This window comes from Plecotus auritus (genome assembly GCF_963455305.1).
Source record: "Plecotus auritus genome assembly, chromosome: X".
In the NCBI taxonomy this organism is placed as follows: domain Eukaryota; kingdom Metazoa; phylum Chordata; class Mammalia; order Chiroptera; family Vespertilionidae; genus Plecotus; species Plecotus auritus.
In genome coordinates, this window is record NC_137784.1 from 134015672 (window position 1) to 134038350 (window position 22679).

The 22679-nt window shown below is 46.1% G+C and overlaps 2 protein-coding genes and 2 pseudogenes across 4 annotated transcripts; 2 read left to right on the forward strand and 2 right to left on the reverse strand.

Annotated features, from left to right (window-relative positions):
• The first annotated feature begins 882 nt into the window (after positions 1-882).
• LOC308239864 (dolichyl-diphosphooligosaccharide--protein glycosyltransferase subunit TMEM258-like) lies at positions 883-1124 on the forward strand (annotated as a pseudogene). Its single transcript has one exon. The product of its transcript is annotated as a dolichyl-diphosphooligosaccharide--protein glycosyltransferase subunit TMEM258-like (transcript).
• Positions 1125-5742: 4618 nt separating this feature from the next.
• On the reverse strand, positions 5743-7257 carry LOC308240326 (germ cell-less protein-like 1; the record flags this gene model as incomplete). Its single annotated transcript, XM_080653210.1, has 1 exon — positions 5743-7257. The coding sequence occupies one exon, from the start codon at positions 7255-7257 to the stop codon at positions 5743-5745; it is 1515 nt and encodes a 504-aa protein (XP_080509336.1).
• Positions 7258-12561: 5304 nt separating this feature from the next.
• On the forward strand, positions 12562-12802 carry LOC308240470 (dolichyl-diphosphooligosaccharide--protein glycosyltransferase subunit TMEM258-like; annotated as a pseudogene). Its single transcript has one exon. The product of its transcript is annotated as a dolichyl-diphosphooligosaccharide--protein glycosyltransferase subunit TMEM258-like (transcript).
• A 4924-nt stretch (positions 12803-17726) lies between these two features.
• On the reverse strand, positions 17727-19241 carry LOC308240327 (germ cell-less protein-like 1; the record flags this gene model as incomplete). The annotated part of the gene is made up of 1 exon (XM_080653211.1): positions 17727-19241. The coding sequence occupies one exon, from the start codon at positions 19239-19241 to the stop codon at positions 17727-17729; it is 1515 nt and encodes a 504-aa protein (XP_080509337.1).
• Positions 19242-22679: the final 3438 nt, after the last annotated feature.

The following is a 22679-nucleotide window of genomic DNA, read 5'->3' on the forward strand; positions in this document are numbered from 1 at the left end:
CGGAATGGAACCCGGGACCCTTCAGGCCTCAGGCCAACGCTCTATTCACTGAACCAAACCAGCTAGGGCCTAAAGTGTATTTTCAGAACAAACTTTTTTAGTTTGGATGAAGTCCAATTTATTGATTTTGTGTATTATACTCCATGTGTTTGATGGCTTATTTAAGAGATTTTTGTCAAATCCAATTGCACTTCGATTTTGTCCTGCCCTTTCTTCTAGAAATGTTATAGTGTTAGTTCTTACATTTAATTCCAATGTCAATTTCTAGTTCATTTTTGCATATGGTGTAAGGTAAGGTTTAATGGTCATTTCTTTTCTTTTTTTAAATATATTTTATTGACTTTTTACAGAGAGGAAGAGAGAGGGATAGAGAGCTAGAAACATCGATGAGAGAGAAACATCAATCAGCTGCCTCCTGCTCACAACCAAGGTCCATGCCCTTGACCGGAATTGAACCTGGGACCCTTCAGTCTGCAGGCTGATGCTCTAGCCACTGAGCCAAACCGGTCAGGGCTAGTGGTCATTTCTTTTAACTTACGGGTATCCAATTGTTCCAGCATCAGTTCCTGATAACAGTATCCTACCTCCTCTGAAATGAGTTTTGCACCTTGGTTGACAAGCAATTGACTGTATCCATGTGGGTCTATTTCTGGATTCTCTCTTCTGCTAAATTGACCTGTGTCCCTGTACTTTGTGCCAATGACACACTTTCTTGAATTCTGTAGCTCATGGTAGGTCTTGCAACCTGGCAGTCAGGGTAAGTTCTCAAATGTCACTATTCATATTCAGACTAACTTTGAATAGTCTAAGTCCTATGTAGTAGTATTTCCATATAAATCTCAGAAATAGCTTGAGGGAGTGGCAGATTACCCAGTGCCCGGCAAAATGGAGCTCAAGGCCATGAGCAGATACACCAGCCCCGCAAACCCAGCCGTCTTCCCCCATCTGACGGTGGTGCTGTTGGCCATTGGCATGTTCTTCACCGCCCGGTTCTTCGTTTGTGAGGTCCGTCCACCAGGTACACTCGGGACATCTACAAGGAGCTCCTTATCTCATTCCTGGCCTCCCTCTTCATGGGCTATGGGGTCTTCTTCCTGCTGCTCTGGGTCAGCATCGATGTATGAGCTCCCACAGGCTCCAAACAGGCAGCTGCACTGAACCCCTGCTTTTGTAAATTAATTTTTTTACTGTTGCTGGAGGTGTGCCGCCTGCTGCTCACAATAAAGCAGATGTGTGACAAAAAACAAAAAAAGAAAAAAGAAAAAGAAATAACTTGAATTGTTGCCTTCCCTATAGAGAAAGGTAAAAATGGCATCAGATGTGTTATCAGAAAAAAGTGTCTTAGTCCATTTGTTTTGCTATAAAAACATACCACAGACTGGGTGGCTTAGAAACAACAAGTATTTATCACAGCCCTGAAAACTGGAAGTTTGAGACCGGGGTTCTACTGAGGTTGGGTGAGGTGCCTCTTCTGGTTTGCAGACTTCTCCTTCTATCCACACAGACTGGAAGGAGTAAGCAACTCTCTGGGAGCTTTTTATAAACAAACAAACAAAAATAATACAATTCATGCACGCTCCACCCTCATGACCTAATCACCTTTCAAGGCCTAGCCTACTACCATTACCTTGGTGGTTAGAATTTTTTTTTAAACAAATACTTTTTAAATTTTTAATATATTTTTATTGATTTCAGAGAGGATGGAGAGGTAGAGAGAGAGAGAAACATCAATGTGGAAAGGGAGTCATGGATAGGCTGCCTCCTGCAGGTCCCTCACTGGGGATTGAACCCACAACCTGAGCATGTGCCCTTATGGGGAATCAAACCGTGACTTCCTGGTTCACAGGTTGATGTTCAATCACTGAGCCACACCTGCCTGCAATAGAATTTTCACATATAAATTTTGGGGCAGGGAAACCGACATAAACAGCATTTGAGGGGCGGTAAAATCTTTGAAAGCTGCACCAGTTAGTTGGACAGACTGGCCCTCTCTTCCTACATCAGGGACTGTTTGGAAGACACATCTTTAAAGTAATAATGTTGTGTGTCCTGTTGTCTTCTATTTTGAAATAAATGTCACCTTAAATACTCTGCAGGCAAGCAGAACAAACTCTGGCAAAATAAAAAATAAGCCAAATAAAAACACCAAAAGGAAAATGTGAAGATACTTCGAAATTATTCATACCTAGATATCCAAGGGAATAACTGGCATCTATGGAAGTGCATTTTATTTTATTTATGTATTTTTATTTAATTAATTGGAGTGACACTGGTTAACAAAATTATACAGGTTTCAGGTGCACAATCCTACAACACATCACTTGTACATTGTATTGTGTGTTCACCACCCCAAGTCAAGTCTTCATCCATCACCAGTCATCCCTCCTTAACACCTCACCTGTCCCACACCCATCCACCAGGCAATCCCTACACTATTGTGTCCAAGAGTTCTTTCCCTTTTTTCCTTTTTTGTTCAATCCCTCCACCCCCTTCACCCAGCCCCACCCCTGAGCACTCTATGAGTCTGTTCCTATTTTGCTTGGTAATTCATTTTGTTCATTAGATTCCACATGAGTGAAATCCTATGGTAATTGTTTTTCTCTGATTGGCTTGTTTCACTTAGCATAATGCTCTCCAGGCCCATCCATGCTGTTGCAAAGGGTAGAAATTGCCTTTTTTTTTTTTTACTACCATGTAGTATTCCATTGGGTAAATGTACCACAGCTTGCTTATCTACTCAACTACTGATGGGCACTTGGGCTGCTTCTAGATTACAGTGTTTATTCAACCATTTAAAAATTATTTCTTTGGTTTTTACAAGCAATAAAAACATTTATTTGCATGTAAAATATAATATTGTATCTAACATTATGTATTTACTAGAGGCCCAGTGCACGAAATTTGTGCACTGGGGGTGGAGGTCCCTCAGCCAAGCCTGCACCCTCTCTAATTGGGGACCCCTCAGGGGATATCCGACTGCCTCTTGCAATCCGGAACATCTGGCTCCTAACCGCTCACCTGATCACCCCTGACTCCTCTGCCTGCCTGCCTGATTGCCCCTAGCTGCTCCCCTGCTGGCCTGATCGCCCCTAACCGCCTCTGCCTCACCCCACACCTGGGACCCAGGATTTCCTCCTCCAGCCAGTTGCAGGAACCTGGGAGCCAGGACCCGGGTTTCCCTACCTCTGGCTGGCTGTAGACACCCAGGACCTGGGCTGGCTTCACCCGGCCTGGCCACAGCCACAGCCACATGGGACTGTGGGTGGGCAGCTTGCCCAGAATGCAGCCATTGACACCCAGGACCATGGTGTGGCGGCTTATCCCTCTCCTGGGCCGCAGGCACAGTTGCAGGCACTGATCCCGGGGACCAAGGGGTGGATGACTTGTCCCTCTCCCAGGCTAGAGCCCCAGGCGCTGGTGCCCAGGACTGCAGGGCAGGCGGCTTGTCCTTCTCCTGGGCCGCAGCCTGGCTGGTCCCCATTCCTTTCTCGTGAGCTCATTTGTGCCTGTCTGCTCCGCATTCCTCTCTCCCCAGTATTGAGTGTCTGAGCTGTTACCATGTGTCAGCATGAGGGCATGATGACCACTTGCATATTATTTCTTTATTATATAGGATATGTGTTACTATATAATTATAATTATATATGTTTTACAATACATATTTTCTGATATATATTTATATACTATACTAGAGGCCTGGTGCACAAAATTCGTTCACAGGGGGGTGTGTCCCTCAGCCCAGCCTGCACCCTCTCCAATCTGGGAACCACCGGGATCAGGCTTAAACGGGCAGTCAGACATCCCTCTCACAATCCAGGACTGCTGGCTCCCAACTGCTTGCCTGCCTGCCTTCCTGATTGCCCCTAACCACTCCCCTGCCAGCCTGATTGATGCCTAACTGCTCCCCTGCCAGCCTGTTTGCCCCTAACTGCCCTCTCCTGCAGGCCTGGTCACCCCTAACTGCCCTCCATGCAGGCTTGATCGACCCCAGCTGCCCTCCCTTGCAGGCATGGTCCCTCCCAACAGCCCTCCCCTGCTGGCCTGATCGCCCACAACTGCCCTCCCTTGCAGGCCTGGACCCTCCCAACTGCCCTCTCCTGCTGGCCATCTTGTGCTCGCCACCTTGTATCCACATGGGGGCAGGATCTTTGAACACATGGGGGCAGCCATCTTATGTGTTGGAGTGATGGTCAATCTGCAAATTACTCTTTTATTAGATAGGATAGAGGCCTGGTTCATGGGTGGCGGCCTGCTGGTTTGCCCTGTAGGGTGTCCTGGATCAGGGTGGGAGTTCCCTTGGGTCATGGGGCGGCCTGGGCGAGGGGCCTGTGGTGGTTTGCAGGCCGGCCACACCCCCTGGTGACCCAAGCACAGGCCCTGGTATCTGGGGTTTATTTATCTTCTACAATTGAAACTTTGTAGCCTGGAGCAGGGCCAAGCCTTCTGCTTGCTCCGTGGCGTGGCGGCAGCCATTTCTATTGGGATTTATGTATCTTCTATAATTGAAACTTTGTAGCCTTAAGTGAGGCCTGGGCTGGCCAGAGTGTGCGGAAAGCTTGGCTTCCTCCATCGCCGAGGGCATCCCTAGCCTCTTGCTCTGTCCAGCTCTGTGGCTGCCGCCATTTCTGTTTGGATTTATGTATCTTCTATCATTGAAACTTTGTAGCCTTGAGTGGAGGCCTGGGCCGGCAAGGGCAGGCGGAAAGTTTGGCTTCCTCCATTGCCAGGGATGCGCAAGCCTCGCTCCTGCTCTCTGTGGCCATAGCCATCTTGGTTGGGTTTATTTGCATATTTGCTCCTTATTGGCTGGTGGGCGTGGCTTGTGGGCATGGCTTGTGTGTGTAGTGGAGTGATGGTTAATTTGCATATTACTCTTTTATTAGATAGGATGATAATATAATATTTTATCTACCTATATATAAAAATGTAATATGTTAATTAGAATGGACGACCTTCCCGACAAAGCCAGGGCTGTGAGGGAAGCCCAGGTCCCAGGTGCCAGAGGGAAGCCAGTGTCCACAGCCGGGGGAAGGAAGGCCTACTCTTGCATGAATTTCGTGCATCTGGCCTCTAGTATTTATATAATATGTAATTATGTACTATGTTTATGTATCCTTTAATCCTTGTTCCATTCTTTAAGTGTGGAAAAAAATATAGTTTTTGCAGATAAGCTGGCAGCAGTATGCGCTCTCCAAACCCTAGAGTAACTGGGCCATGTGTTCAATTATTTGGAAAATAACACTAACTTATATAATATGTAATGTTATAAAACCTGAGAATGCCTGGCTATTTAAAACTGTACATTTTAGAGTACAAAAGCGTCCCTAATCACAGGTTTTACCTGATGATTGACTCTCCTGTAATATTGACACAATAAAAACCACATTTGCTCAACAATTATAGCAAGGGAAAGAATTCTACATTTTCTCTCAATGTTAGTTAGGGTAAAGCGTGTCTAAGTAATAAATTGATTTTTATTCCTTGGCTTGCATTTCCATTTAGAGCTTGCCTATTGATGGTAAATAAGAGGCAAAAAATGACAGCATTAATGATTATTTGGTTTCACAGATACTTGCTTTGAAATAAACTTTGTCTTCTTAAATCCATAGAAATAAAATAAAGCTAGTCATTCATGGTAGTTTCCACATTTGATTTTATTATATGCCATCTTTATTGTGTTTTACAGTAGGGCCATTGAAGGCAATGAAACATCAGAAGTGTTCAAAATGCTAATATATGCTACTAGACAAGCTGATCAATTCCTGGACTTTCTAATGATGTAAACAGGAAGTTACAGAATATATATAAAGGAAAGCTCAGAACTTTTCTATCTAACTTCATTACCAGGTGGTCCTCATCGTTCTCAAAGGTAAGAGTTTTATAACCAGTTGTTTTCCTGAAAATTACTTTTCCACTAGAATCGAAATATACCAGAGTTAATCTGAATGCAATATTTCTTAGAGATCGTAGAGAAACTGAACCCACATCTGGCCGAGTGACGAGATTTTGCTTGAAAATTATATAATCGCTGGTGAAGATGACGTGCAAAGGAAAGCCGAAGTTGAAACCCGACCACTTCCAGGAGAATTTCCCATTCTTGACAACGATTTTCCCACATCTCATGCTGTATTCTTCCAGTTCTGCTTCATTGGTGTATTGGGGCCCGATTTCCTTGCTTTGTTGAGCTCTCAGCAAGGTAAACCATTGTTGTTTATAAGCTTTCAATAACCATTCTGAAGGTATTAGAGTATCTTGCTCAATAACCCTTGTGGAGGCCAGGTCACAGATGATATGCTGAAACCTCAAATTTTTAAACACCGACTGAAATGGTATGCCTCGTCTGGTCTCCAGGAAGGCCATGCTGGCAACACGTCCTCTGTGCCTGGAAAACCAGTCGTTTGCGTGGTCTAAAAGCTGTTGTATGGATCCTTTCCAAGCCCGGTTAAGACGAAGGAACATCCACTCTTTCAGCGTGGTGTACACATCTATTTCCTTCTGTATCACTAGTAAGTCAGCGGAAGAAATGAGCTGATTCATGAGTTCTATACTGACTTCTTTGTACAGTTCAACACTGGGATGAGTCATCAGGTTGTGGAGAAGCCAGTCAAAGCATTCTGTCTTCAGAGACTCTAACCCATAGGCTTCTGCTGTTGCGTAATAGCCACATACAGTTTTCACGTTGACTGCCTCCTTCATGGTCTCCTCACAGTCTTCAATGAGGTCCTCCACTTGAAGCAGGCACGCCGTTGCCAAAACCCTTGGAACTCGAAGGGGCTCCCGCAAGTCATAGTCATCCCTGTACAAGGAACCTAGCACGAAGTTCAGGGACTCGACGTCAATATTGTGGTCCTTAATCTCCAGGTCGATAATATCTTTGTCAGAGTCTTCGCGAGAACTTCTAAAGAGAGTAGCAAAGTAGCCTGCCTGACGCAAATACGTTTTGTGTAAACACCACACTTTCCCCAGAGCGCGGATTTTAATGTCACTGGTTTCCCCATTCAGAAATAAAGTTTGGTAAGCATACTCAGATGTGAGCTTCACTTTTTTCCTCTGGCTTGTAGTGGCCTCTTGCTGGAGACTGTCTTCTGGGTCTAGAGACCTGCGGCTGTTCCCGGCCTCTGGGTCGCAAGAGGGTCCGCTCCGCTTGCGTTTCCGGCGGGACGATACTCGTCTGGGGCCTCCCCGGGCTTCTGGCTGAGGCGGATCCGTTGTGCCTAAGTCCCTGCCCCTCAGGATGCGACTGCTCAAGGACCCCATAGAGGAAGACTATGAGATTCCCTGGCCTAGGGGGACTGTTCTAGACTTTCTTGCCAAGGCATTCCGGCGTCCGTCACCTCAGCTTATGCCCGAGTCTCCCTGAGACCCTGAGCGACAGTTCCGAATGTCACAGAGGTCCCTCATTCTTTAAAGTCCCCCTGCCACGCCCCCAGCGAGACCACGCCCCCAGTGAGACCACGCCCCAGCTCCCCGCCACAGCCCGTGGCCCCGCCCACTCCGATCGCCCCGCCCAACCGCTGTGGCTCCGCCCCCTGACCTGGTCTTCTGTGAACCTGGCAGCTTACCAGGGCCCCACCCAGGCCTCCAGGTTTTCCTGAGAATGTTTATAAGGGAAATGACTGAACCAAAGGCTTTTGGATCAGAGTGTCAGAGGCTGTAAGGCTTTCACACATTCTCAATGCCAGTGTGCGGGAAATTCAATGTGAGCAGTCCTAAATACAGTCATTTACCTACAACTTGTAGCGATTTGAAAAGGTTAACAGCCTGGCTGGCTGGCTCAGTGGTTGAGCATGGATCTATGAACCAGGAGGTCACGGGTCCATTCCAGGTCAGGGCACTTTTTCCGATTCCGGGCTCAATCCCCAGTGCGGGGTGTGTGGGTGGTAGCTAATCAATGATTCTCTCTCATTATTGATGTTTCTTCTCTCTCTCCCTCTCTCTTCCTCTCTGAAATCAATAAAAATATTTTTTTTAAATGTGAACAGTGTGGTATCTCATTATTGTATTTGCTTTTGATTACTGGAGGGCAGAAGAGATCTTAAAAATTTTCCAGTGAGGTACATCTTCATATTCTTCGCCGATTTCTGAAAGGTTTACATATATTTTCGCCTCATGGATTGCTAAAAGCTTCTTTTAACTATTGTCATTTGCCATTTAGTTTTTATGCAGTTCTTTTCTGTGAAGACATTTTCATTCTGTTTTGAAAATATATTTTTGTTTATTTAAAAAATATTTTTATTGATTTCAGAGAGGAAGGGAGAGATAAAAACATCAATGATGAGAGAGAATCATTAATTGGCTGCCTTCTGCATGCCCCCTACTGAGGATCAAGCCTGGATATGTGTCCTTGACCAGAACCAAACCTGGGACCCTTCAGTCTGCAGGCCAATGCTCTATCCACTGAGCTAAATCAGCTAGGGCAACATTTTTATGCTTAAGAGGCCAAATCAGATTTTCCAAATACCGGTTTTTGCATCTCTGCTTATAGAAAGCCTTGCCTTATCTGAAATTAGATAAATTATGTTCTATAATTCCTTGCTGAATTTTCATGATATTATGTAATAATTTAAAAAATCTAAGTATTAAAGTTTAAAGCATTTGGATATTCTTATACTTTGAAGTGACAGAAGCAATATACAAAAGAACACATTATAAAACAAATTTTTATAAACAGAAAAATACACATATATGTATATGCATGCACAGTAATACTGCAAGTAATAGACAAGATTACACCATACATGCCTGATCGGCATGGCTCAGTGGTTGAGCTTTGAACCAGGAGGTCATGGTTTGATTCCCCGTCAGGGCACATGCTCAGGTTTCAGGCTGGATCCCCAGTGTGGGGCATGCAGGAGGCTTGATCAATGGTTCCCTGTTATCATTGAGGTTTCTCCTCTTCCCTCCACTCTCCCTTAAAAAAAAACCAACAAAAGATGGCAGAGCAGGGAGCCAGAGATCTGGGCCCTTAATACCATCCCTGATGCAATTATAACCAACTTGCCTGGAACTCCCCCTACCACTGGAATGCCTGATCTATAGACTATAAGTTAGTTTGAATCAACATTTTCTTTTGTTTAAAGCTAAAAGCATCTTAACTGACACAATAAACATTGTAGATTTCTCTGAGGGAGGCAGAAAAATCTGGATCATGGGATAGACACTGCGACTTGCAAGCTGTGTCTATCTCGGAGAAAAAAATGAATCCGCTCTGTGCCTCAGTTTCCCCGTATGTGAAGTGAGAACAATACCTGTACTTCACAGGCTTGCTCTGGAAAGCTTTAAATAAAGTAATTTAAGTCTAGCTCTTTATCACTATCATAAAGATATCTTGGAGACAGAAAACAACATCACGTCAGTTATATATTTGTATGCTCTCCTATTTCCACGTTTTTACCCTGATACCATGTCTCACCCACGCAGCAACCCCCTCACCTGCTCTCAGCTCCCCCCTTCATAGGCATAAGGATATTCTTTTACAGAATTACAGTGCAAGCATAAATTCAGAAATTTCCACAGGACACATTATCTGATATAAATCCGATATCCACATTCTGCCATTTGTCCTAATGTCCTTTGTTTCACATTTATTCCCCAATCGAAGATCACACATTGCATTATGTGTTTTCAGCTACCTTTCATCTGGAACAGTTTCTCTGCCTTTCCTTCATCTAATTCATTTATTTGTTTTAAAGAATATGGGCCCTTTATTTTGTAACGTGTCCATAATTTTTTTACTGCTTTCAGAGAGAGGAAGGGAGAGGGAGAGAAAGGTAGAAACATCAATGATGAGAGAGAATCATTGATGGCCTACCTCCTGCAAGCACCCTACTGGGGATGGAGCCCACAACTCAGGCATGTGCCCTTGACCAGAATGGAACCCGGGACCCTTCAGGCCTCAGGCCAACGCTCTATTCACTGATCCAAACCAGCAAGGGCCTAAAGTGTATTTTCAGAACAAACTTTTTTAGTTTGGATGAAGTCCAATTTATTGATTTTGTGTATTATACTCCATGTGTTTGATGGCTTATTTAAGAGATTTTTGTCAAATCCAATTGCACTTCGATTTTGTCCTGCACTTTCTTCTAGAAATGTTATAGTGTTAGTTCTTACATTTAATTCCAATGTCCATTTCTAGTTCATTTTTGCTTATGGTGTAAGGTAAGGTGTAATGGTCATTTCTTTTCTTTTTTAAATATATTTTATTGACTTTTTACAGAGAGAAAGGGAGAGGGATAGAGGGCTAGAAACATCGATGAGAGAGAAACATCTATCAGCTGCCTCCTGCACACCACCCACTGGGGATGTGCCCGCAACCAAGGTATATGCTCTTGACCAGAATTGAACTTGGGAACCTTCAGTCCTCAGTCCGATGCTCTAGCCACTCAGCCAAACGGGTCAGGGCTAGTGGTCATTTCTTTTAACTTACGGGTATCCAATTGTTCCAACATCAGTTCCTGATAACAGTATCCTTCCTCCTCTGAAATGAGTTTTGCACCTTGGTTGACAAGTAATTGACTGTATCCATGTGGGTCTATTTCTGGATTCTCTCTTCTGCTAAATTGACCTGTGTCCCTGTACTTTGTGCCAATGACACACTTTCTTGAATTCTGTAGCTTCATGGTAAGTCTTGCAACCTGGCAGTCAGGGTAAGTTCTCAAATGTCACTATTCATATTCAGACTAATTTTGAATAGTCTAAGTCCTATGTACTAGTATCCTATCTAATAAAGAGGGAATATGCTAATTAACCATCAAACCTTCACAAAGCTGGCTACACCCACAGCTGAGGCCAAGTTCCCATAAGGAGCCTTAAGAAGCAATCAGCAGGGACCTGAGGCTACGCCATCCCCTGCCCGCCGTGGGGCTTGACAGGGGACCTCAGCCTGCCTTCCAAACCTGGCAGGGCTTGACAGGGGACCTCAAGGTTCTCCTCCCGTCCTGGTGCTGGGCTAGTGGACCTCAGGCTGCTCCCCCCGCCCCAGTGCCAGGACAGGGGACCTCAGACTGCGCCCCCCACCAGGTGGGGCTTGTCAGGGGACTTTAGGCCACACCCCCACCAGTAGGGCTTGACAGGGGACCTCAAGGTGGGCTTCCCGTCCTGGTGCTGGACTAGGGGACCTCAGGCTGCTCCCCCCTGCCCCAGCGCCAGGCCGGGGGACCTCAGTCTACGTCCCCCAACCAGCAGGGCTTGACGGGGGACCTCAAGGTGTGCTTCCAGTCCTGGTGCTGGGCTAGGGGACCTCAGGCTGCTCCCCTGGCCCCAGCTCCAGGCTGGGGGACCTCAGCCTGTGCCTCCCACCTGGTGGGGCTTGACAGGGGACCTCAAGGTGTGCTTCCTGTCCTGGTGCTGGGCTAGGGGACCTCAGGCTGCTCCCTTGGCCCCAGCACCAGGCCAGGGGACTTCAGGCCGTGCCCCCAACTAGGTGGGGCTTGACAGGGGACTTCAGGCCATGCTCCCCACCCTGGCACCAGGCCGGGGGACCTCAGTCTCCGTCCCCCAACCAGCAGGGCTGGACGGGGGACCTCAAGGTGGGCTTCCAGTCCTGGTGCTGGGCTAGGGGACCTCAGGCTGCTCCCCTGGCCCCAGCTCCAGGCTGGGGGACCTCAGCCTGTGCCCCCCACCTGGTGGAGATTGACAGGGGACCTCAAGGTGTGCTTCCTGTCCTGGTGCTGGGCTAGGGGACCTCAGGCTGCTCCCCTGGCCCCAGCACCAGGCCAGGGGACTTCAGGCCGTGCCCCCAACTAGGTGGGGCTTGACAGGGGACTTCAGGCCATGCTCCCCATCCTGGCACCAGGCCGGGGACCTCAGGCTGCACCCCCCGCCCCAGCACTGCGCCAGGGGACCTTAGGCTGCACCCCCTGCCTGGCGGGGCTTGACAGGGGATCTCAAGGTGCACCCCCAGTGCTGGGTCAGGGGAACTAAGGCCGCGCCCCCTGCCCAGGTGGGACCTGAGGCTGCACCCCCCTGCCTGGCGATGCTTGACAGGGGACCTCAAGGTACACCCCCAGTGCTGAGTCAGGGTACCTCAGGCCATGGCCCCCACCCAGTGGGGCTTGACAGAGGATCTCAGGTCATGTCCCACACCTGGTGGGGCTTGACGGGGAACCTCAAGGCATGCCCCCCCACCCCAGTCTGGGCTTGGGGACCTCAGGCCAAGCCCCCTGTCCTGGTGCCAGGCCAGTCGACCTGAGGCTACGTTCCCTGCCCGGCGAGGCTTGACAAGGGTGGGACTAGCCAGGTCTGTATCTATCCCAATGAGGGGGGGCGGCAGCCAGGTATGGGTCTCACGTGATTTTGAGGCGCACAGGGGTAGACGTGGACTTGACTCTGGGTCCTGTGTTGTGCCCCAGACTCTGACAGGAGGAAGGTTTTCATGTACATTTTACTAATTTTCTTTCATCTCTGACAATTCTATTATAGAGAAAGGGCAAATAGCAATATTAAAATATTTCCTCTATTTAATCCCCTTTTAATGTGCACGAATTTTGTGCACCAGGCCACTAGTTTCCATATAAATCTTAGAAATAGCTTGAGGGAGTGGCAGATTACCCAGTGCCCGGCAAAATGGAGCTCGAGGCCATGAGCAGATACACCAGCCCGCAAACCCAGCCATTTTCCCCCATCTGACGGTGGTGCTGTTGGCCATTGGCATGTTCTTCACCGCCCGGTTCTTTGTTTGTGAGGTCCGTCCACCAGGTACACTTGGGACATCTACAAGGAGCTCCTCATCTCCTTGGTGGCCTCCCTCTTCATGGGCTTTGGGGTCCTCTTCCTGCTGCTCTGGGTCAGCATCTATGTATGAGCTCCCACAGGCTCCAAACAGGCAGCTGCACTGAACCCCTGCTTTTGTAAATTAATTTTTTTACTGTTGCTGGAGGTGTCCCGCCTGCTGCTCACAATAAAGCAGATGTGTGACAAAAAAACAAAAAAAGAAAAAAGAAAAAGAAATAACTTGAATTGTTGCCTTCCCTATAGAGAAAGGTAAAAATGGCATCAGATGTGTTATCAGAAAAAAGTGTCTTAGTCCATTTGTTTTGCTATAAAAACATACCACATACTGGGTGGCTTAGAAACAACAAGTATTTATCACAGCCCTGAAAACTGGAAGTTTGAGATCGGGGTTCTACTGAGGTTGGGTGAGGTGCCTCTTCTGGTTTGCAGATTTCTCCTTCTATCCACACAGAGTGGAAGGAGTAAGCAACTCTCTGGGGAGCTTTTTATAAACAAACAAACAAAAATAATACAATTCATGCACGCTCCACCCTCATGACCTAATCACCTTTCAAGGCCTAGCCTACTACCATTACCTTGGTGGTTAGAATTTTTTTTTTAACAAATACTTTTTAAATTTTTAATATATTTTTATTGATTTCAGAGAGGATGGAGAGGTAGAGAGAGAGAGAAACATCAATGTGTAAAGACAGTCATGGAGAGACTGCCTCTTGCAGGTCCCTCACTGGGGATTGAACCCACAACCTGAGCATGTGCCCTTATGGGGAATCGAACCGTGACTTCCTGGTTCATAGGTTGATGTTCAATCACTGAGCCACACCTGCCTGCAATAGAATTTTCACATATGAATTTTGGGGCAGGGAAACCGACATAAAGAGCATTTGAGGGGCGGTAAAATCTTTTTTTTTTTTTTTAAATATATTTTATTGATTTTTTTACAGAGAGGAAGGGAGAAGGATAGAGAGTTAGAAACATCGATGAGAGAGAAACATCGACCAGCTGCCTCCTGCACACCCCCTACTGGGGATGTGCCCGCAACCAAGGTACATGCCCTTGACCGGAATCGAACCTGGGACCCTTGAGTCCGCAGGCCGACGCTCTATCCACTGAGTCAAACCGGTTAGGGCAAGGGGCGGTAAAATCTTTGAAAGCTGCACCAGTTAGTTGGACAGACTGCCCTCTCTTCCTACATCAGGGAATGTTTGGAAGACATACCTTTAAAGTAATAATGTTGTGTGTCCTGTTGTCTTCTATTTTGAAATAAATGTCACCTTAAATACTCTGCAGGCAAGCAGAACAAACTCTGGCAAAATAAAAAGTAAGCCAAATAAAAACACCAAAAGGAAAATGTGAAGATACTTCGAAATTATTCATACCTAGATATCCAAGGGAATAACTGGCATCTATGGAAGTGCATTTTATTTTATTTATGTATTTTTATTTAATTAATTGGAGTGACACTGGTTAACAAAATTATACAGGTTTCAGGTGCACAATCCTACAACACATCACTTGTACATTGTATTGTGTGTTCACCACCCCAAGTCAAGTCTTCATCCATCACCAGTCATCCCTCCTTAACACCTCACCTGTCCCACACCCATCCACCAGGCAATCCCTACACTATTGTGTCCAAGAGTTCTTTCCCTTTTTTCCTTTTTTGTTCAATCCCTCCACCCCCTTCACCCAGCCCCACCCCTGAGCACTCTATGAGTCTGTTCCTATTTTGCTTGGTAATTCATTTTGTTCATTAGATTCCACATGAGTGAAATCCTATGGTAATTGTTTTTCTCTGATTGGCTTGTTTCACTTAGCATAATGCTCTCCAGGCCTATCCATGCTGTTGCAAAGGGTAGAAATTGCCTTTCTTTTTACTGCCATGTTGTATTCCATTGGGTAAATGTACCACAGCTTGCTTATCTACTCAACTACTGATGGGCACTTGGGCTGCTTCTAGATTACAGTATTTATTCAACCATTTAAAAATTATTTCTTTGGTTTTTACAAGCAATAAAAACATTTATTTGCATGTAATCTATAATATTGTATCTAACATTATGTATTTACTAGAGGCCCAGTGCACAAAATTTGTGCACTGGGGGTGGAGGTCCCTCAGCCTGGCCTGCACACTCTCCAATCGGGGACCCCTCGGGGGATATCCGACTGCCTCTTGCAATCCGGAACTTCTGGCTCCTAACTGCTCACCTGATCACCCCTAACTCCTCTGTCTGCCTGCCTGATTGCCCCGAGCTGCTCCCCTGCTGGCCTGATCGCCCCTAACCGCCTCTGCCTCACCCCACACCTGGGACCCAGGATTCCCTACCCAGCCAGTTGCAGGTACCTGGGAGCCAGGACCCGGGTTTCCCTACCTCTGGCTGGCTGTAGACACCCAGGACCTGGGCTGGCTTCACCCGGGCTGGTCACAGCCACAGCCACATGGGACTGTGGGTGGGCGGCTTTGCCCAGAATGCAGCCATTGGCACCCAGGACCGTGGTGCAGCGGCTTATCCCTCTCCTGGACCGCAGGCACAGTTGCAGGCGCTGATCTCCGGGACCCAGGGGTGGATGACTTGTCCCTCTCCCAGGCTACATCCCCAGCGGCTGGTGCCCAGGACTGCAGGGCAGGCGGCTTGTCCTTCTCCCTGGCCGCAGCCTGGCTGGTCCCCATTCCTTTCTCGTGAGCTCATTTGTGCCTGTCTGCTCCGCATTCCTCTCTCCCCAGTATTGAGTGTCTGAGCTGTTACCATGTGCTGGCATGAGGGCATGATGACCATTTGCATATTATTTCTTTATTATATAGGATATGTGTTACTGTATAATTATAATTATATATGTTTTACAATACATATTTTCTGATATATATATTTATATACTATACTAGAGGCCCGGTGCACAAAATTCGTTCACAGGGGTGTGTGTCCCTCAGCCCAGCCTTCACCCTCTCCAATCTGGGACCCACCGGAATCGGGCTTGAAGGGGCAGTCGGATATCCCTCTCAAAATCCAGGACTGCTGGCTCCCAACTGCTTGCCTGCCTGGCTTCCTGATTGCCCCTAACCACTCCCCTGCCAGCCTGATTGATGCCTAACTGCTCCCCAGCCAGCCTGTTTGCCCCTAACTGCCCTCTCCTGCAGGCCTGGTAACCCCTAACTGCCCTCCTCTGCACTCCTGGTCCCCCCCAACTGCTCTCCCCTGCCGGCCTGGGTCCCTCCCAACTACCTTTCCCTGCAGGCCTGGTTGCCGCCAACTTCCCTCCTCTGCCAGCTTGGTCACCCCTAACTGCCCTCCCCTGCAGGCTTGATTGCCCCCAACTGCCCTCCCTTGCAGGCCTGGTCCCTCCCAAATGCCCTCCCCTGCTGGCCATCTTGTGGCAGCCACCTTGTGTCCACATGGGGGCAGGATCTTTGACCACATGGGGGCAGCCATCTTGTGTATTGGAGTGATGGTCAATCTGCATATTACTCTTTTATTAGATAGGATAGAGGCCTGGTGCATGGGTGGGGGCCAGCTGGTTTGCCCTGAAGGGTGTCCTGGATCAGGGTGGGGGTTCCCTTGGGGTGTGGGGCGGCCTGGGCGAGGGGCCTGTGGTGGTTTGCAGGCCGGCCACACCCCCTGGCGACCCAAACAGAGGCCCTGGTATCTGGGGTTTATTTATCTTCTACAATTGAAACTTTGTAGCCTGGAGCAGGGCCAAGCCTTCTGCTTGCTCCATGGCAGCAGCCATTTCTATTGGGATTTATGTATCTTCTATAATTGAAACTTTGTAGCCTTAAGTGAGGCCTGGGCCGGCCAGAGTGTGTGAAAAGCTTGGCTTCCTCCATCGCCGAGGGCATCCCTAGCCACTTGCTCTTTCCAGCTCTGTGGCTGCCGCCATTTCTGTTTGGGTTTATGTATCTTCTATCATTGAAACTTTGTAGCCTTGAGTGGAGGCCTGGGATGACAAGGGCAGGTGGAAAGCTTGGCTTCCTTCATTGCTGGGGATTCCCAAGCCTTCCTCCTGCTCTCTGTGGCCATAGCCATCTGGGCTGGGTTTATTTGCATATTTGCTCCTGATTGACTGGTGGGCTTGGCTTGTGGGCATGGCTTGTGGGTGTAGCGGAGTGATGGTTAATTTGCATATTACTCTTTTATTAGATAGGATGATAATATAATATGTTATCTACCGATATATATAAAAATGTAATATGCTAATTAGAATGGACGACTTTCCAGACAAAGCCAGGGCTGTGAGGGAAGCCCAGGTCCCAGGTGCCAGAGGGAAGCCGGTACCGGCAGCCGGGGGACGGAAGGCCTACTCTTGCATGAATTTTGTGCATCGGGCCTCTAGTATTTATATAATATGTAATTATGTACTATGTTTATGTATCCTTTAATCCTTATTCTACTCTTTAAGTGTGGAAAAAAATATAGTTTTTGCAGATAAGCTGGCAGCAGTATGCGCTCTCCAAACCCTAGAGTAACTGGGCCATGTGTTCAATTATTTGGAAAATAACACTAACTTATATAATATGTAATGTTATAAAACCTGAGATTGCCTGGCTATTTAAAACTGTACATTTTAGAGTACAAAAGCGTCCCTAATCACAGGTTTTACCTGATGATTGACTCTCCTGTAATATTGACACAATAAAAACCATATTTGCACAACAATTATAACAAGGGAAAGAATTCTACATTTTCTCTCAATGTTAGTTAGGGTAAAGCGTGTCTAAGTAATGAAGTGATTTTTATTCCTTGGCTTGCATTTCCATTTAGAGCTTGCCTATTGATGGTAAGTAAGAGGCAAAAAATGACAGCATTAATGATTATTTGGTTTCACAGATACTTGCTTTGAAATAAACTTTGTCTTCTTAAATCCATAGAAATAAAACAAAGCTAGTCATTCATGGTAGTTTCCACATTTGATTTTATTATATGCCATCTTTATTGTATTTTACAGTAGGGCCATTGAAGGCAATGAAACATCAGAAGTGTTCAAAATGCTAATATATGCTACTAGACAAGCTGATCAATTCCTGGACTTTCTAATGATGTAAACAGGAAGTTACAGAATATATATAAAGGAAAGCTCAGAACTTTTCTATCTAACTTCATTACCAGGTGGTCCTCATCGTTCTCAAAGGTAAGAGTTTTATAACCAGTTGTTTTCCTGAAAATTACTTTTCCACTAGAATCGAAATATACCAGAGTTAATCTGAATGCAATATTTCTTAGAGATCGTAGAGAAACTGAACCCACACCTGGCCGAGTGACGAGATTTTGCTTGAAAATTATATAATCGCTGGTGAAGATGACGTGCAAAGGAAAGCCGAAGTTGAAACCCGACCACTTCCAGGAGAATTTCCCATTCTTGACAACGATTTTCCCACATCTCATGCTGTATTCTTCCAGTTCTGCTTCATTGGTGTATTGGGGCCCGATTTCCTTGCTTTGTTGAGCTCTCAGCAAGGTAAACCATTGTTGTTTATAAGCTTTCGATAACCATTCTGAAGGTATTAGAGTATCTTGCTCAATAACCCTTGTGGAGGCCAGGTCACAGATGATATGCTGAAACCTCAAATTTTTAAACACCGACTGAAATGGTATGCCTCGTCTGGTCTCCAGGAAGGCCATGCTGGCAACACGTCCTCTGTGCCTGGAAAACCAGTCGTTTGCGTGGTCTAAAAGCTGTTGTATGGATCCTTTCCAAGCCCGGTTAAGACGAAGGAACATCCACTCTTTCAGCGTGGTGTACACATCTATTTCCTTCTGTATCACTAGTAAGTCAGCGGAAGAAATGAGCTGATTCATGAGTTCTATACTGACTTCTTTGTAAAGTTCAACACTGGGATGAGTCATCAGGTTGTGGAGAAGCCAGTCAAAGCATTCTGTCTTCAGAGACTCTAACCCATAGGCTTCTGCTGTTGCGTAATAGCCACATACAGTTTTCACGTTGACTGCCTCCTTCATGGTCTCCTCACAGTCTTCAATGAGGTCCTCCACTTGAAGCAGGCACGCCGTTGCCAAAACCCTGGGAACTCGAAGGGGCTCCCGCAAGTCATAGTCATCCCTGTACAAGGAACCTAGCACGAAGTTCAGGGACTCGACGTCAATATTGTGGTCCTTAATCTCCAGGTCGATAATATCTTTGTCAGAGTCTTCGCGAGAACTTCTAAAGAGAGTAGCAAAGTAGCCTGCCTGACGCAAATACGTTTTGTGTAAACACCACACTTTCCCCAGAGCGCGGATTTTAATGTCACTGGTTTCCCCATTCAGAAATAAAGTTTGGTAAGCATACTCAGATGTGAGCTTCACTTTTTTCCTCTGGCTTGTAGTGGCCTCTTGCTGGAGACTCTCTTCTGGGTCTAGAGACCTGCGGCTGTTCCCGGCCTCTGGGTCACAGGAGGGTCCGCTCCGCTTGCGTTTCCGGCGGGACGATACGCGTCTGGGGCCTCCCCGGGCTTCTGGCTGAGGCGGATCCGTTGTGCCTAAGTCCCTGCCCCTCAGGATGCGACTGCTCAAGGACCCCATAGAGGAAGACTATGAGATTCCCTGGCCTAGGGGGACTGTTCTAGACTTTCTTGCCAAGGCATTCCGGCGTCCGTCACCTCAGCTTATGCCCGAGTCTCCCTGAGACCCTGAGCGACAGTTCCGAACGTCACAGAGGTCCCTCATTCTTTTAAGTCCCCCTGCCACGCCCCCAGAGAGACCACGCCCCCAGCTCCCCGCCACAGCCAGTGGCCCCGCCCCACTCCGATGGCCCCGCCCAACCCCTGTGGCTCCGCCCCCTGCCTCGGGGTCTTCCATGAACCTGGCTGCTTACCAGGGCCCCACCCAGGCCTCCAGGTTTTCCTGAGAATGTTTATAAGGGAAATGACTGAACCAAAGGCTTTTGGATCAGAGTGTTAGAGGCTGTAAGGCTTTCACACATTCTCAATGCCAGTGTGCGGGAAATTCAATGTGAGCAGTCCTAAATACAGTCATTTACCTACAACTTGTAGCGATTTGAAAAGGTTAACAGCCTGGCTGGCTGGCTCAGTGGTTGAGCATGGATCTATGAACCAGGAGGTCACGGGTCCATTCCAGGTCAGGGCACTTTTTCCGGTTCCGGGCTCAATCCCCCTTGCGGGGTGTGCGGGTGGTAGCTAATCAATGATTCTCTCTCATTATTGATGTTTCTGTCTCTCTCTCCCTCTCTATTCCTCTCTGAAATCAATAAAAATATTTTTTTAAAATGTGAACAGTGTGGTATCTCATTATTGTATTTGCTTTTGATTACTGGAGGGCAGAAGAGATCTTAAAAATTTTCCAGTGAGGTACATCTTCATATTCTTCGCCGATTTCTGAAAGGTTTACATATATTTTCGCCTCATGGATTGCTAAAAGCTTCTTTTAACTATTGTCATTTGCCATTTAGTTTTTATGCAGTTCTTTTCTGTGAAGACATTTTCATTCTGTTTTGAAAATATATTTTTGTTTATTTAAAAAATATTTTTATTGATTTCAGAGAGGAAGGGAGAGATAAAAACATCAATGATGAGAGAGAATCATTAATTGGCTGCCTTCTGCATGCCCCCTACTGAGGATCAAGCCTGGATATGTGTCCTTGACCAGAACCAAACCTGGGACCCTTCAGTCTGCAGGCCAATGCTCTATCCACTGAGCTAAATCAGCTAGGGCAACATTTTTATGCTTAAGAGGCCAAATCAGATTTTCCAAATACCGGTTTTTGCATCTCTGCTTATAGAAAGCCTTGCCTTATCTGAAATTAGATAAATTATGTTCTATAATTCCTTGCTGAATTTTCATGGTATTATGTAATAATTTAAAAAATCTAAGTATTAAAGTTTAAAGCATTTGGATATTCTTATACTTTGAAGTGACAGAAGAAATATACAAAAGAATACATTATAAAACAAATTTTTATAAACAGAAAAATACACATATATGTATATGCATGCACAGTAATACTGCAAGTAATAGACAAGATTACACCATACATGCCTGATCGGCATGGCTCAGTGGTTGAGCTTTGAACCAGGAGGTCATGGTTTGATTCCCCGTCAGGGCACATGCTCAGGTTTCAGGCTGGATCCCCAGTGTGGGGCATGCAGGAGGCTTGATCAATGGTTCCCTGTTATCATTGATGTTTCTCCTCTTCCCTCCACTCTCCCTTAAAAAAAAACCAACAAAAGATGGCAGAGCAGGGAGCCAGAGATCTGGGCCCTTAATACCATCCCTGATGCAATTATAACCAACTTGCCTGGAACTCCCCCTACCACTGGAATGCCTGATCTATAGACTATAAGTTAGTTTGAATCAACATTTTCTTTTGTTTAAAGCTAAAAGCATCTTAACTGACACAATAAACATTGTAGATTTCTCTGAGGGAGGCAGAAAAATCTGGATCATGGGATAGACTCTCTGCCACTTCCAAGCTGTGTCATCTCAGACAAAAAAAACAAATCCTCTCTGTGCCTCAGTTTCCCCGTATGTGAAGTGAGAACAATACCTGTACTTCACAGGCTTGCTCTGGAAAGCTTTAAATAAAGTAATTTAAGTCTAGCTCTTTATCACTATCATAAAGATATCTTGGAGACAGAAAACAACATCAAGTCAGTTATATATCAGTATGATCTCCTATTTCCACGTTTTTACCCTGATACCATGTCTCACCCACTCAGCAACCCCCTCACCTGCTCTCAGCTCCCCCCTTCATAGGCATAAGGATATTCTTTTACAGAATTACAGTGCAAGCATAAATTCAGAAATTTCCACAGGACACATTATCTGATATAAATCCGATATCCACATTCTGCCATTTGTCCTAATGTCCTTTGTTTCACCTTTTTTCCCCAATCGAAGATCACACATTGCATTATGTGTTTTCAGCTACCTTTCATCTGGAACAGTTTCTCTGCCTTTCCTTCATCTAATTCATTTATTTGTTTTAAAGAATATGGGCTCTTTATTTTGTAAAGTGTCCATAATTTTTTTACTGCTTTCAGAGAGAGGAAGGGAGAGGGAGAGAAAGATAGAAACATCAATGATGAGAGAGAATCATTGATGGCCTGCCTCCTGCAAGCACCCTACTAAGGATGGAGCCCACAACTCAGGCATGTGCCCTTGACCAGAATGGAACCCGGGACCCTTCAGGCCTCAGGTCAACGCTCTATTCACTGAACCAAACCAGCAAGGGCCTAAAGTGTATTTTCAGAACAAACTTTTTTAGTTTGGATGAAGTCCAATTTATTGATTTTGTGTATTATACTCCATGTGTTTGATGGCTTATTTAAGAGATTTTTGTCAAATCCAAATGCACTTCGATTTTGTCCTGCCCTTTCTTCTAGAAATGTTATAGTGTTAGTTCTTACATTTAATTCCAATGTCCATTTCTAGTTCATTTTTGCTTATGGTGTAAGGTAAGGTGTAATGGTCATTTCTTTTCTTTTTTAAATATATTTTATTGACTTTTTACAGAGAGAAAGGGAGAGGGATAGAGAGCTAGAAACATCGATGAGAGAGAAACATCGATCAGCTGCCTCCTGCACACCACCCACTGGGGATGTGCCCACAACCAAGGTATATGCTCTTGACCAGAATTGAACCTGGCAACTTTCAGTCCTCAGTCCGATGCTCTAGCCACTCAGCGAAACCGGTCAGGGCTAGTGGTTATTTCTTTTAACTTACGGGTATCCAATTGTTCCAACATCAGTTCCTGCCTCCTTCCAACTCTGAAAATGAGTTTTGCGCCTTGGTTGACAAGTAATTGACTGTATCCATGTGGGTCTATTTCTGGATTCTCTGTTCTGCTAAATTGACCTGTGTCCCTGTACTTTGTGCCAATGACACACTTTCTTGAATTCTGTAGCTTCATGGTAAGTCTTGCAACCTGGCAGTCAGGGTAAGTTCTCAAATGTCACTATTCATATTCAGACTAACTTTGAATAGTCTAAGTCCTATGTACTA